General features: G+C 44.3%; 1 protein-coding gene across 6 annotated transcripts in view; it reads right to left on the reverse strand.

Moving 5' to 3' along the window:
• Positions 1–16412, reverse strand: part of RTKN2 (rhotekin 2) — a 49984-nt gene that overhangs the window by 32419 nt on the left and 1153 nt on the right. The window contains exon 2 of one of the 6 annotated variants that reach the window (XM_065068599.1): positions 6149–6264. The exons of 1 other annotated variant lie outside the window; for it this stretch is intronic. In XM_065068599.1, coding sequence (XP_064924671.1) covers positions 6149–6196 — 48 coding nt within the window. In that variant the 5' untranslated portion in view covers positions 6197–6264. Of the gene's footprint in view, positions 1–2323; positions 2347–2413; positions 2575–6136; positions 6265–16412 lie in introns of those variants that run through there. 4 more of the 6 variants (XM_005498153.3, XM_065068600.1, XM_065068602.1 and 1 more) reach the window with 4 other exon arrangements.

Here is a 16412-nt window from a genome sequence, read left to right on the forward strand (position 1 = left end):
GGAAGCCATGAAAGGCGTAATGCAGACAGTTTTCTTCTTTACTTGGGACTTATCAGTCATTAGCTGCCTTTGCCATGAGAAAGTGACCCTTCAGAGCAATCGCAAGAGGCAGGTGGAAGCTCACTACATAGTTATGGCCCATTCCCTCCCAGCCTTGCAGGAGTGGGTTTGATTCTTTTTGAAGGTCTGATGCCATAATGTAAAAACACATAATGTTTCAGCTGCTGTTCCATCTGCTTACAGATCCAATCAATAAGCCACATTCAGTACCAGCACAGCAATGTGCTCAAGTTGTAATACTCTACTACACAGCATCTGAACAGAGGTCATTACCAGCCATCTCAGAACATAATAAAAACCCAGAGGCCATCAGATCCCTTCAGCAGAATAAGCCTCTCGTTCTGTTTCCCACCTCTTCTGTTACACACAGCAACTCAATTCTTGTGAAAATGGGACCTAGAGCTGTGCAGGTTCTTCTGCCCCACATCAAGACCCAGCAAGTTGCTAAAACCCTATACACAAACATAGTTTGTAATTTTCCTCAGGTAATAAAGGAGGTGGATCCCATCCCATCCCCCCCACCCCCCCAAAATGATAAAGACCCCAGGCTCATGTAATCAGGCAAAGCAGGACAAATATATGTTCTACTGAACTTGCCAGAGTTTAAGACAATTTAGTCACATGGTGAGAACACAGATGATGACTAGACATCACCATGAAGGACACTACTAAAGCACAGAGGACTCTCCAGAAACTAAGAACTCTCAACCTGAGACCCTGAAGACCACATCAGAGATGTTTTCCATAGAAGTTCTGTTGGTATTCCCTACAGTCGATAAACAAAGGCCTGAGACCCAGCACAGCACTGTAGACTACCCCAGTTTTCCCCTCCTGGCTTTGCTTTCACAAGTTTAAACAGCAAGCAGCGCAAGGTAAAGCAGCACCTCCACATCCCCAGCACCTGCCTTGCCAGCCATGCTTTCTCTCAGCACTTGTTCTAGAAGGAAAGAATAGCTTTAATAGATCTTCTTTCCATTCAAGCCAAAGTTTATACTAACTTAAACTAACACATCAGCTACTAGAAAGCCAAATTTAATCTCAGAAGAGTGAAGTGGTACTTCTCCCCAACACTTCCCAGGGTAACAGGCCTCTGCACTGACCCAGCACAGCACGCAGCTCCTCTCCAGGTCCATCACCTGGTACATAACTATGGGCAGGAAACAAACTCTCCTAGTTTGGGGCATCTGTGTTTATCAGTATTGGGACTTTCAGAACTACACAACATCTCAGCCAGGCTCACATACAATATTCTAGACTAGCATTAAAATGGTTGTTGGGCCACAGCTCAAATAATTACACCATAAAAATCTCAGCTGAAGAAATGATTTAGCACCCTGATTTGGAATGTACAAAATTCTTCATGCCTACCAAAAAAAAAAAAAAGGTCAGCTTTTTTTTTTCTTCAACTCCTTCTAAAAATACAAGCACACCATCTGGACTTGGAGGAATGACACAGCATTGCTTTGCCATATGCTGTCTACTAATGCACCGTTTCCCTTGCGGTCTCCATCCTTCTCCCACCAGCAGCAGAGTAACCCAGCCAAGATCACTAGTAGCTGTTGAGATTTTTCAGCTTTGTACTCAGAAACCGCCTAAGCAATACTTCCAGAAAAAAAAAAAAAAAAATCTTTGTATTCCCCTCCTAATTATACCTAGAATATAAGAAATTTTAAACGATTTCTAGTTGTACATAGGTGATGGAGTCACAAAACAAATCCAACACCAGCCAAGAAAAATGATATGGGTACTGCTGAAGGCAGGACAGATTGAAATTTTACTTTATTTAATTGGTATCTTAAATACAGGCTTTCAGAAGCCTATTCCAGGATATATTGCTGATCGATTAGCACAGTAGCTTACATCTAAACCTCATAGGTCTACTACACGTATTTAAAAGAGGCAAGTAGTCAGGCAGCAAGGATTCTTCTAAAACAGCAGCTGTGAAATCAAGATACTAGCTTGGACACAGGAACGAGTATTTATTGCAATTGACAGCAACAGCTTTACAGACACAGTCGAGTTCAACCAACTCGGGTCTTTAAGCGATCCGAGGTTTAAAAAATCCTGATTAATAGGAAAATCAATGGCTAAAAGATTAAAGAGCTCCGAGAGCCTGAAGAGGGTGATAGCAGGAGCTCAGCCCCAAGGCGGCGTCACCCCAGGCAGCGAACCGGCTGTTCCCACACGCCACTGCCCGCCCAGACCCGCAAAGCAGACCACTCCGCTGCGCTGCCCCCGCTCCGGAGCTCTTAACGGCCCGCACCTGCCCCGGGGCGGAGCAACGCCGGGCCGCGGGCGGTCACCTTCCCCCGCCGCCCCGTCCCGCACCGGCTCGTTCCCGCCCGCGCCTCACCGGCTCCTCACCGCCGGCGCCCGGCGCGCGACACCGCTGCATCCTCCTCAACGGCGCCGCCGTTCAAAACTCCCGCCCCCCGCAACGGCCGCCGCGGCCCCGCCCACCGCCCGCGGGGCGCGAACCGCCGGGGCCGCTGCAATCAGGGGCAGGGTCCCGCAGAAAGTCATTATCCGACTTTAATACGATGGCATTTCAACGGCCGTGCGAGCCATGTTTATAAATACGTAAGGATGAGTGTCAGGTGGATGGAGCCAGGCTCTTCTCGGTGACAACCAATGATAAGACAAGGGGCAACGGGTACAAACTGGAACACAGGAGGTTCCACTTAAATATGAGAAGAAACTTCTTCACAGTGAGGGTGACAGAGCCTGGAACAGGCAGCCCAGGGCGGTTGTGGAGTCTCCTTCTCTGCAGACGTTCAAACCCGCCTGAATACCTTCCTGTGTAACCTCATCTGGGTGTTCCTGCTCCGGCGGGGGGATTGGACTGGATGAGCTTTCAAGGTCCCTTCCAATCCCTGACATTCTGTGATTCTGTGATAAACTGAAAGTGCATCAATTATTCATTGCACTGACTGGAGAGGAGTGGCAGGAGTGGCAGCCGTCTCTCCCCTGCTGCCAGTTTTGCAGCTCAGGTTGTCTTCAGTAGACATGACAAATTAGCCAAAATAGCGGCTCCTATCCATCCCTCATCCCTGATTCCTCATCTTTCCCATCGGATGGCCATGGGCACGGATCCTCACTTGGGGCTGTCAGCTTCTGCAAGAAGTAAAATGTGCTGGAACAAGCAAGACACACCGTGTTGCTAACAGCTTTCTGCAGGAGACAGAAGTCTCCCAGCTAACATATGCTTTTTTAAAAAATACAAGAAAATACAGTTAGAAGGGGAAATTTGAAAAGCCTTGTTGCTTTGTCGGAATTTCACGCAGGTGCCTGGCAGCTCAGCTTGCCCCGTGACATTTGTAACATGGGCACAAACCCAAGGGGCCAGCCTTCTAGGAAAATCATGAATTTCCAGATGGAAGGTATTTATTCCTGGGTGGAAAGCAGAGGACAGGGAGCTCCGCTTACTCCAGAGTGTTCAGTATCCACCTCCAGGCAGAGATGGCAGCAGCACCTGTTCAGCAGTGCCTGCTTCTGTCTTGGGCCACATTCATGAGAGTAAGGAGGCATTCAGATATTCATGAAATACCTTCAAACCATCCTGAAGTCTACTGCGTACCATTGGCAGGACGAATGCCACAAGTGGGAAGCCCTACCCTAGGTTATATGTTCATATACACTCTGTTTTTTCCCATTTTTAGATATGCCCCCTGTTCAAAATAAATTTTTCTGCCCTATGTCCAGTGGGTAAATCCCATCAGGGAACTTTTGATTAATCAAGGTATGATCCTTACAAGCTGCCTATGGACACCCAAGATATCTAAGAGGGGGTTTGAGGGAGATCAAAAGGAAGTCTCCATGTAATCCTAGTGCTTCACGCGTTCCAGCAGGAGCCTCGCACTCCTGTCTCTGCTACAGAGTTCAGCATTTCAGACACATCAAGAGAGACCCATCAAAATAGGGGAGCACAAGAGATGCCAAATCAGAGTGCCCTTCTGCTTCATGGTAAGGCATATCTCTTAAGGTGTGGTCTGGACTCTCCTGAATCAGTCAGGGATGGGATTGCAGCCTCAAAAATCTCCAGGTCATTTTCTGGGTTGTACAGGAAAACTAGAAACAGGGACATGTCATGAAGAGACCGTTTCTGGAATTGAAATGAAGCAAGTGAAAGTCTCCAGTTATATAAACTGCATTATTGTTGAACCAAGGCTTGATCAAAGTAAGTGAGGAGGAGCTCCAGTCTCCACAATTATCAATGGCTGAAACCTCTCGATGAGTTTTATGTAACTGTGGGAGCAGCTGGAAATGATAGCCTTTCCATAAACAAATAAGGAAAGAGTTGCTGTAATTCAGCCTTACCGAAATTCATCCACCAGCTCACAAAGTAGTATGCCACCACAGAAAATTATTACAACACATAAAAAAAACACACTGAAACACTTTCCAACCAGAATCATCCCAAGCAGCTCAGCACTCTGGGTTAGATGCTGGAACAAACCGACTGGTTCGAGTTTTCCAGAAACGTTCCCTGTGAGGCTGCTGAGAACAGCTGTATCAGGTGTGCACCAAAAGTGTTGTGTCAAAAGCCAGGGTGGCTACAGCGACGCAATAAAAATCACCGCCAAAGGACAACTTATGCCCCAATCTATTTCAGGCAATCAGCGTCTCTGAAGCCATTTCTCTGGTGGCGTAGACAGCTCCCAGGAATCTGTGGCAGCTTTCCAGAATTTTAGATGATAATTAGCATGGTTTTGCAGTACAGTCTGTTCAGCAAATCCTCATCTTAATAAGCCCCAAAATGTGACTACTAATAACGTAAAGAGCCCGTGCCTGCAGCCCTTACACGTTCCTACTGACATTGACTTGAATTGGAACCCTTAAGAAATCAGTGGGAGTTAAATGTGTAGGACTCAGCCCTAATTAACGTGAATAGCATCTTCTCAAGCTCAGTGCGCATCTGCTCTTGAGCTGGTTCAGACGCCCAGTTTCCCACTACATTAGAAACATGTTACTGCAAAGTCTGGCTTTTCATGCACCTGCTTCTGCTTTTGTCCTCTTTTGCACTCAGTTCCTAGAGAGGTTAAGCTTTTTTCTTTGCAAAATCAAGCTTCATAATTCAGCTGATCTGTCGGATGCTTCATTAAAAAATTAAACATTGCACCAAACTTCTAGTCCTTCAAGCGAACATGAGGCTGAGGCTTTAAATGGCACGTCAGCAGATGCTACATGAGGCAAGATGTTCTCTCCACACTCCAAGCCTAACTCCAGCTACACTGTCCTGCTGTTGCAGAACACAGACTCACTGGAAATAAAGAAGGTTTTATGCCACCCAGAGATCTGGGACCTTGCTAGCAACTATTCTGTTCCCTAATTTAAGAATAATCCCAGTAGACAGCAACAATAAAAAAAGGAAGCATAGTAACTGTGTTTTCTTCCCCAAACAAGCGTCCACTGAAGGGCAAGAAAACCCAAGGCACAAGCTACAGAACAAGGAAAATCCTGCGCCGTCACTGCTGCACTAGTACGGACACACTAGAAGGGGGTAGGGTGAATTAAATCGGGGATCTATATCCTGCCTCCTGGGGTTGCTAAGTGATTTTTTTTCCAGATGAATCACACCTTCACACCATCCTTTTATTTGCCGCTCTATTTGCATTGCAAAACATTTGGCTTTCCTCTAGTATTAGGGAAACTGGATAGCAAAGGAAAGATCATTGTCTATCTAAATCACTGTTCTGCTCAAGCATTACATCAGCATATTATTTTAAATGTTAGACCCATAATTTTGGTTTAGCAGGTACAAAATGTCTACACCTACTCTTGACAGCACTGCAATATTTTTCTTAATTTCTTAGTTCCCACAACTTGCTACACCTACTCCTTGAATATCATCAGAGTGTGCCAGTAGAAATCTACTCAATTCACATTCAGATTTCACCCAAATGGAAATATATGAAGATTTGTGCTGGACACACAGAAAAGAGTTTGCAAGGCTTTTTATAATTGACTTCTACTTATTCAATTTTAAACCAAAAAGCAAACTGTTACCACAGATTGCCACTGACTTTGATTTCCATGACACATGACCATTACAGACTCTGTAATTTCAGGTGTTTACCAGAACGCTTACTGATGCCAGGGCTAAGTTAAAAGGCAAAATTTTTGGCCTCCATCTCATTTCTTCATTTCAGCCTGCTGAGGTCAGTTGAAGTCTTCCCATTCACTGAGCTGGGTCAACATGTAGTCCTGCAAAACAATTAAATATAGGTAATGACCTTACTGTCATGTGCTTCCACTTCAGTTTTGACTAGATAAGGTGAAAATTAATCATCTGGACAATGCCAGTGAGCTAAAGCCTAATGCTACCAAAGCAAAAGCAAGATAAAAGTTTGTAAGTCTCCATTTTACGTAGCTGAGCAGCCTGAAGGAAGCGTCTTCTCTAAGGCAGTCATGGAGTCAGTTAAGTAAGATGTCATCCTAAAACATGCGGGTGCCTATATTAGCTTAGACAGAATCACCATTACCTTTCTCTGATTTTTTCTAAGTACTGCATCTAAGGAGCGAAAAACAGCACAACAATGTGGTCTTGAGGCTGTACCCCTGCACTGCAGCATTGCTATGAAAGTCAACAACAACTGTCCCTTAGCAAGGCACGTTTCGAGGTGACAGATGTGGGTCCAAATAACTGAGGCACAATACCCCATGTCTGGTAGGACTAGTGAAAAAAAAATCACTATTTCTTTGCATTTCACACACTTGCTCAATTGTTTTGATCCTGTCTCAGGGAGGACATTCAAAGGGGCATGGGTAGGAATCTGTAGTTTACTGCAAACTCGCGCTTTGCCTTAAGAAATGTTTCTCATCAGTAAGCAGCTAGTTTGTCTCCATAGTTTTCCCAGTTGCACTTAGGGATATAACCATCTGTAGCTCTGTACTTCTTCCTGCCTTGTCACAAAGTTATGATTTTTTTCCACACTCTTCCAAGTCCTGAGTTGGGTACCAGCTGCATAAAGAGGCATTTGTCATATGGATCAGGCCAAGGAGACCGCCAAAACAAGCAGAATCAAGGCAAATGTTATTTCAGAAAAATAACACACTTAAAAACAAAGAATATATCATCACTATCAATACTGTTTTTTAAAAAGCAACATAATAACCATTTGTAGTTGGGACTCTATCAAAGGTTTTGGGCATCTGGTCCTTAATGAAAACATCACTTGCAGTTATTTCTTACAGAAACAGTCACCAAAAAGCTATTGAGCAGTTCAACCACTCAAGTGCTTAGATTAAAGAAATACATCCACAGGAAAAAATAGTATTTAAATTTTTAGAACTGCCAGACAATTTTCCATTCTGAGCATCCCTAGTCCCTGTGTTTTCACCAGACTTCACCCTAAATCCAAACTCGGCGGTGGTTTTTTCTCCTGCCAGCAATGACCAGAGGGAAGGCAGCACTCCACGGCAGGGATGTGTGCCGTTTCTGTTTGTTTTGCTGTGTTTTATTTTCTGTGTGACATCTGGAGAGGGTGTTTCCCTCTCAGAGTGCAACACCATTGTGAAATAACTTGCCTCCAAGAAACCTCAAAAGAGCCTTAATGCAAGAAAAAGCATTTGTCATGGCACGGCTGATTCTGGGACCCTGCTCTGGGACATAAGGCCATTCCTGAGAATAAGCTCCGTGACGTATGTGCTTTTTATACAGGTGATGATTTTTTGTTGAATCACTCAAGTGTTGGGTCAAAACTGTCCATTCACATGTAAGAGAAACTGAAACATCTTTTTCCTAAGGTAGAAAGATCTCAGGAGAGACATTTGCTGCAAAGGGCACTGTGCCCTGCAAATGCCCCACAGGCGGGGGACAGGCAGTGTTACCTTCTTCAAGCTCACTGTGGTTTCACTGCGGAGAGCAAGTCCAGCTATTTTCTCCTGTTACTCCAGTTCCCCTTGAAGTTAAAGCACAGGGAGGGGGTGACATTGGGCTATGCCTATGTTCTCCTCAATGGGAGATGGAAACATTTCTTGCTAGTGATAGTATTTTTTGCCTAATGGGATGACCTATTTTTACTCACCATTATGAAAAAAGCAGGGGTTGAGTAGCAAATACGAATAACTACATTTTACCTGAGTCTGGTTTGTCAGAGATTTCTATCATCCTTCCAACCATTTCACAACCTGTTAAACGAGCTGAAACAACACTCCATGTCACTGCTCACATTTAAAATTATAAATAATGGTAACAATAAATAGCATCTCATGTTTTTACAGACAATTTCATCTGGAGGAATAAAAATTACTAGTTATGCCTGGATGCATGCATGGCTTACACACATGCACATTTTTACTTGCTTATTTTAAAAAACCATTTGAGTTCTAGGAAGCTATTTCTAGCACTTGATTCTAACCGTGTGTTTGCACAGTGTCATCAAAATGTAATCAGGCTGTTTAAAGAAAACCCAACAAACAGCAAGTAAATTTTTCATAACGGTTTCTTTAAGCAGCTAATGCAGACCCAGTGGGGAAGTTACCCAAGTCTGATTTGGGACACAGAGAATCTCACCTTCTTAAGATAATTCCCAAATATGTTTGTGCAAACAGTGGTTGTGCACAAAGGCCGGCAATACACAGTTTTAAACAACAATTTTTAATCTGCTTTCTCTTATTCTTTCCACATTCAGGAATATTTTCCCTGACCCATCCATCAACAATCTCTGCAACACTGAGTCATCTTACTTACATGTACATGCATTACATTTTGTGGGGGAAAACATATGCAAAAGCAAGCCATTACCTAACATGAAGACCGATTTTACTTCATTTATTTCATAGTGTGGACACTCACACAACAGTCTTCATTTTTAAAAAATACCCTCACTCTGCCATACAGTCTCTTCCAGACCTGTATTGACTTCCATCTTTAAAACAGCAGCCCAGGCGGGAGCTCTGAAAGGCACGAGCGGGCTGTTGCTCCTCAGCTGCCCTTTGTGTCGTTCAGTCTCACCTGAGCTTAACATAGGAATTAGTCAGTCCAGAGATGGGATTGGTTTGGGCTGTGTTCCTGCTCCTTGTGGGAGGATCTGAGGCTACAAATTACATAAAGTTAACAGCCACCTGGGGGCAAGAAATTTGAGAAAAATATGTAATGCACTATGTCACAATACTATTTATTTTTCCTCTGGTGAAGACAAGTTCTTCCAGTCTCTAGCCTCATATGGAGCTAGAAGTGTCCAGTCACACAGCCCTCAAGACCTACTGCCTGAAAGACAGAAGTGTATGTGAAGTCATCTGTTTTCAGGCATCTTTTTCCACATCAGCTGTTATCTTATCTTTCAAATTATGTGTACTTATGTTTTCATTGCAGATGTGGCAGTAGCAGGAGCACAATATTTCCCAAGTACTGTGCCTTTTACTTATTTAATTTTTCTAAGGATATGTATCTGTTAAAATTGGCTAAAGCATGGCAATGTCTATTTATTTGCTACCTGCATAAATCTTTAGACCTCAGCAGCTCATCCCACTTTTTAACCCTTGTGAATAGGAACTTGTCACCAGCTTCAGAGGCCTCTTTTGAAAAGCAGCTGCTTTGTGTGGAAAACCATTAGCTGAACCTGCTCACATGCTCATGGTCAGTGCCTTCAAAGTGGTAAATATTAGAGATGATCCATCACCTTGCGCTGAGTACTGCAGAATGAGCAATTGCAAATTCAGTATAACAACAAAAATAAAATTGTCCTTTGAAGGCCAATGAACTCATGCCTTATTTTTCACATTAGTTTTACATAGGCTGTTTGGCATAAAAGAGCAGATGTAAATAAAGGCCCATATCTGCCAAGAGCCAGCGCCTAATGCTCCCACAGTAACAACCATTCAGACGAGACCAGGGCTGCATCAAGGGACAAATGACACTTTGCCATCACGCTGAAGGTGTGTGTGCCCAGGTGCCCACTGTGTTCAACAAATTTCTGTCACTGACACATGCAACCTGCTGCAGAAGAGGCAAAGGACTTTCTAAACGGCTGTGCAGCCACGTCGCTTTTCTTGCTCAGTTTTAGCTGTTGCTTGACTGCGACATGAATCACAGAATCACAGAATGTCAGGGATTGGAAGGGACCTCAAAAGCTCATCCAGTCCAATCCCCCCGCCGGAGCAGGAACACCCAGATGAGGTTACACAGGAAGGTGTCCAGGCGAGTTTGAATGTCTGCAGAGGAGACTCCACAACCGCCCTGGGCAGCCTGGGCCAGGCGCTGTCACCCTCACTGAGGAGAAGTTTCTTCTCATATTTAAGTGGAACCTCCTGTGTTCCAGTTTGTACCCATTACCCCATGTCCTATCATTGGTTGTCACTGAGAAGAGCCTGTCACCCTTGTGACACTCACCCTTCATATATATGTAAACATTAATGAGGCCGCCCCTCAGTCTCCTCTTCTCCAAGCTAAAGAGCCCCAGCTCACTCAGCCTTTCATCATAAGGGAGATGCTCCACTCCATCATCTTTGTTGCCCTGTGCTGGACTCTCTCCAGCAGTTCCCTGTCCTTCTGGAACTGAGGGGCCCAGAACTGCACACAATACTCCAGATCTCCTCATCCAAGTCATTGATGAATATATTGAATAGTATACGCCCCAGTACTGACCCCTGAGGCACTCCACTAGATACTGGCCTCCAACCAGACTCCGCCCCATTGACCACGACTCTCTGGCTTCTTCCCTTCAGCCAGTTCGCAGTCCACCTCACTACTCAATCATCTAGACCGCACTCCCTCAGTTCAGTGAATACTGAACGTTGCCAGCAAAGCTAAAACACCAGAGAGAACCAGGCTTTTTCCTCTTGCTAGCACTTAGGAACTAATAAGTGCTCTGTACTTTCCTTTTAAATCCACCCCTTTATCATATATTGTGTCCTCCTTCTCTTCATCACATAGGAAGCCCATTAGTTTTGAGTCCCTCTCCAGCTTCTTTGAAAGTCCCATTAATTCTCCCCATTCAGTGTCCTGCCCGGTTGCAGGAACCTTCAGCCTGTCAGTCATTCTCCCAGAAGAGCAACAGTTGATCCCTCAGACCTTTACACATAATGCAAACTAGAAAATGAACTGCTCATATGAATACCAGAAAAGAGGAGAGAGGAGAGAGCATGAAGGAATGGAAGAAAATTGTCCCTAAACATTCAGTAAAATCAATATACTTTCAGATACACAGGTCTGAACTGTCTTTTGTGTTTCTATGTGACACTTGGTGTCTTTCCTGGTAGGACCAGGTGGAGGTTTTGCCTGTTTGGTTCAGTGTTGGTTGTTGGCTTGTTTCATTTTCACATTTTGTTGATTTAGGCTATACTTCAAAGACAGATTCCTGACAATTCTGATGTTAGTTGCTATCACGTGGCCCTTAGTGGATCTTTTGTCCATTAGAGAGGTGAAAGATGGTTTTGCCATACTTTGTCCCTCCTGCAGAAACGCCATTTTCTCTTCCTCAGCATGTTCCCTATAGCAAGGGTACTTCTTTGATATAGATGCAACATTCCCACCCGACAGGAGAATTCTCCAGCCACAGCGCAGATATCAGGGATGGGGCAGAACATGGGAAGGGGAAGCACAGCCCCAGGAGAGCTCTCCCACCTGCTTGGAAATGGTAGAGGCTGAATTTTCCGGCACAGCTTAACACTGTTCTTTTTATGTCTCTGCTTATGTAAATTAAAAACTTCTAAAACCCCAGCACATAGGATTAGGCACCAAAGCAAGCTAATTAGTTATAGATGGAATTCTCAGTCCTTTTATGACCTTTTTGGATGCTTTTTTCAGCTGGGAAATCAGTGTGATTTATTTCACACGTAATTCCTCAAACGTGGAAGGCATGTGGTATGAACTTCTAAAAGTGATATTCCTTACCATCCGGTGTACATTGCAGAAAGAATGCTATGAGAATGAAATAGCTTGAAATTCTGCTTTGATGGCATGCTTTGTACTTTTTTTTCCTTTGGAGAAAATGTCTATATTTTAATAAGTCCCAATGAGGGAAAGGCTTTGCTGTAGGGAGAAACCTTTCTTTAAAGATGCCCTGACATGGGGGTTTTTTTGCTGTATTTTAGTCTCTTTCTTTTTGTGTGAGGCAGCTTCTTCCAAAAATGAATGAGCCCCTTTCTGCAGCAGATTGCCCCTCATTTCAGAAAAGCTCCAGGAACAGCAATTGCTGTACACCTCTCTGCTCTCTTCTGTCTTCTTTTGCTGCACAGATCTGGCAGCTAAGCCCACAGTTAATACCCAAGCTGGAACTGACTTGCTGCACAGAGCTGGCTTAAGCAAGGCCAGTTTGTTGCAGCCATATAAAACATCCTGTCCCAGCTGGAGAGCCATGCTAGGTTTGTCCCTCACCACCAACAGTGATGTCCTGACCCTGTTTAACTGCTCTTACTTGTCCGCAAGTACCAGACCTGAAGTTTCCCGTGCCATTGCCAGAGGTGCTGCTACACTGTGGAAGATTTCAAAAGGAGCAGAAGTGAGACAGCTTTGTTAAAAGGCTTCACCTCATTCTCGTGTACATTACAACCCAGAGTTTAGATTTTCATCCCCTGAGGAAAAGGTGTTGGAAACTTGGCATGTTCCTATCCGTGAGGGTTTGCTCCACAGAGTTACATTGCCCTGGGACCTCTGCTCTGCTCTGCCTGCCGCAGGATCAGACATGGGAAGGGACACCCCAACAAGGCAAGTAACTTGCAAAAAATAAGAACACAGACAGGAACGGCTCCAAGCCTGGCATGGTTTATCTGTAGTTTGCCAGTTGTAGCTTTGGAGATCATATAACTTTTCCCCTTCAAAATGTGCACAGTAAAGAGCAGCCCAGTTGAAAGGGAAGTTCCCTGCCCCCCAACTTTTCCTCTGTTGAGTGGTGTTATACATATATAAATGTTTTTAAATCCTCCTAACAAACTGAAGCAACTTATTTTGAGGAAAAATCAAGACGGCTGAAGCAGAGGCCAGACCACTGCTGATGCTCCTCCCTACCTCACTTGCCTCCTGTCTTTTGGAAAATATGCCCACAGACATCTCACACCTGAAAACTCTGACCAGGTATGGGCTAAACAGTGCAAATCAACCCATAAAAGAACACTTTGTACTCTCTTTTACCCATAAGATCATGCAACAGTACGGGTAGAGAAGGGGAAAGCTAAATAACCGAATCAACTCCAGCCAGGTGGTTGCCTATGGGAACACTAATGAGTCTGAAAAGTCTGCAGAAGGCTGGAAGTCAACTGCAAACTCTGCAGGATAAGCTGCTGCAGGACCAAGAGCACTCTCCCAGCACGCTGCCTCTTACTGCTGCGACAAGAAAACTCCTCTGAAAACACAGACTGGATTTTTTTTATTTTATTTCCAAAGATGGTAGATTGACTTTCAGTGACCAGATGTAAGCGCCCCAGGAAGAGAAGGCAACAACTGACCAGGACCAAATAACCACCCAAACCCAATATGTAGAGTCACATTGTCCTCCTTCCCATTCACTCTCTTTGCAAGCAGAGTCCAGCCCAGTAGTAAGCTAGAAATGCATCACAGGAAGTCTCTTTCCTACTAGGTGGGTATGAATGCCCATGGCAATAAAATTAACTTTATTGTATGTTTGATGTATCCTGAATATATCTGCATGCAAAGCTAATATGAATGTCGAATGCACCACTACTGTAAAAGTCTATAAAATACTTCTTTCAAGTTGCCAAGGTCTTTCCTTAGATTTTACTACTTGTTTGTTAATTCCTTTCAATAAACAGAGTCAGGAGACAGTGGATATTAAATGCAGGTAAATTTCAGCAACCCAATTTATCACTTGTGGTTCGTGCTCAGAGTGCTCAGACACCAAGACAAACACGGCACTTCCCAGCACACAAATGGAGCTGACCAGACACCCCCATTTCGGGCAGAGCTTTTACAGAATGGGGGGACTGTGCTGCTTGCCAGAGCCAAGCTCACACTCCCATCTGCATGCAGTGGTAATGGCTGTGCAGTTGTGTGCATCTATCTTAAAATACTCATATAGAGTTCAGTAAAACTTCCCTAACAGAAACTGTGCAGATTCGCATCTCCTATAAACCAGCCAGATCCCACAATGAAGACCTGGGTGGGGAGCGCAGGCGTGAAGGGGAGAGACAAAAATTCCTGAAACCCCTTTACAAAGCAAGCCAATAAACAAATGAGGGAAAACAGAGGCTGGTGGATGCAGCCAAAGTGATTGTAGTGAATCCAGTTTGACACCACATGAAAAAGACCCCCATGAACATGTCAGCATCGTGAGCCTGAAGGGGAAAGTGGCTGCATGTAAAACCAAAACAGACATACCTATTTTCCTTGCCTGTGATGAGAAAAAAAACAAACCCAGAAGATGAACAACTAGGACAACTCCTGAAAAGCAAATTGATTTTATAAAACTCCCTTTTCTAGCCACCTTCAGTAAAGTGGAATTATCAGCCAAACAAAATTTACTTCACTTTTGAAATATGATTTTTAAGCTTGTAGGAACCCTCAAAATAGGAAGAGGTCAGATAATCAGTTTCCACCCAAAATCAGCAACTATGGGACCCAGTGTGGCAGATACAGGTCATTACCTGAAAAGGTCTGAATACTCTGAATATTCCCACCTTCCTTGCAGCATCAGGCAGGTTGGTACATGCTGGTTTCATTTAAATAACTTTGGTCCTCCTGCAAATCTTATTGCAAAGTATTTAAAGAGATCCTGAGAGATGCACACAAATAAACTGGATAATGCCTCCCCAGCACTTGGCAGAATTTCAGAGATGAGTCATACATTCTGGCTGTGTAAATTTGGGCTTTGTGTAAGTGATCATGTTAGATTCTACCCACTCCAGATTTAAATCACAGGGGATGAAGCTCAGACATGCAATGCTTGATGTACATCCTCCACTGTAAAATGCACCCTTGCTGATATATCAAAGGGAGACTGTTCTTCTCCGAATGTTGAGAGAATGACTGAACAACATGTTCAAATGGGAGCAGCAAGAGGAGATACCTGAAGAGATCCCAGTCCAGCAAAACAAATATTTAGAGTGCAAGTAAACCCTGAGAAATCGGGAAAGGAGAGCTGCTGGGGCTAGATGGTTGCTGGGTTTGAGATCTGAACAAAACCACACAGCTTAGGCTGCAGATCAACAGGCTCCTTCAAAGCCACCTACATTTTTCTGTTCCCGAGACCATGAGGGCTCTTGTTACCATCAGCTGGAAGTGGCAAGTGGGTGCCAGCTCTTTTAAATGTGGATGGAGCCTCAGGTAGCATCCCAGCATGCTGAGTTTACCTCACAGCATTTGTCTGTGTCTTTGAGCATCAGCATCAATTACATTCCCCTGACGTGGAGAAGGTAGGAGGGCAATGGGCACAACAGAGAGAGATAACAGAGAAGAGAGAACAACAGCAAAGAAAATGGGGACAAAAACAGGGTCAGGCCCACACACCTGGCCCTGCCAATGCTGGTGTCCTCCCAAGAAGTAGTCAGGATCCCCCAATTTGGAGGCAAGCTCAGTTCAAAACTATTCCTTCCTGAACTCCCTCCTGGTTTTTGGAAGGAAAAATCACCACATTTGGACAAGGTGATGCAGGACAACTAACTCATGCAAAACGTTGCATCCTGGATGGTAGCCCACGCACTTCAGAGATTAGATGAAGCTCTGAAATGCAATTTGGGTAACTTCCTTTGATGTGCCATCTGGTGAATAATTTACTGGGAATATCCTGTGCACATCAAAGGCATCTATCAATGCCTGTGGATTTTCTCAGTGTTTAGGACTCTGCCTGTATATTGCACTCAAGGAACAGATATATCAGTAGAGAACTAAACTTTACCGCAGTGCTTTCTCCCACAGTAATTAAAAAAATCTGCAGTATGTTACCACTACGGCCTCAAGCATCAGATTTTAGAAGAGCAGTGTTTCACTGTTACCTCCAAAAAGCTGCTACTCTACAACCAGCCTTGTTCTTGTCTCCAAATATTTGTAAAAATAGACACACATCTGTGGTATTTTAAAAAAAGCTCAGAAGCACATTCCCATGCTGAGGGGGCCCATATGCAGCAACATCCACTCCTCATACTCAAAATTTAAATCCTGTTAGCACCTGACTCCCCGTCCCTAAATCCTGAGGCTAGATTAGGGTCATATTTAAATATATATATTTCTGGCTAGTCAATATATTAACAAACAAACAAAACAACCACACACCAGAAGCCAAGGCCAGGTTATACCTATTTGCACATGTCAGCCTCGTCTGGCTGCTTGAAGTTTTGCCTTATCCTTCAGCATCCCCAGCACACGCCCCACCGGGCTCGCTGCTTTTATAAAAAAGCCATAAGACCGCCCAACGACCCCACAACACCCCGGCCCGCACGGGCAGGAGGCGGCTGCCCGG

Source organism: Columba livia, chromosome 6, assembly GCF_036013475.1.
Source record: "Columba livia isolate bColLiv1 breed racing homer chromosome 6, bColLiv1.pat.W.v2, whole genome shotgun sequence".
NCBI lineage: Eukaryota > Metazoa > Chordata > Aves > Columbiformes > Columbidae > Columba > Columba livia.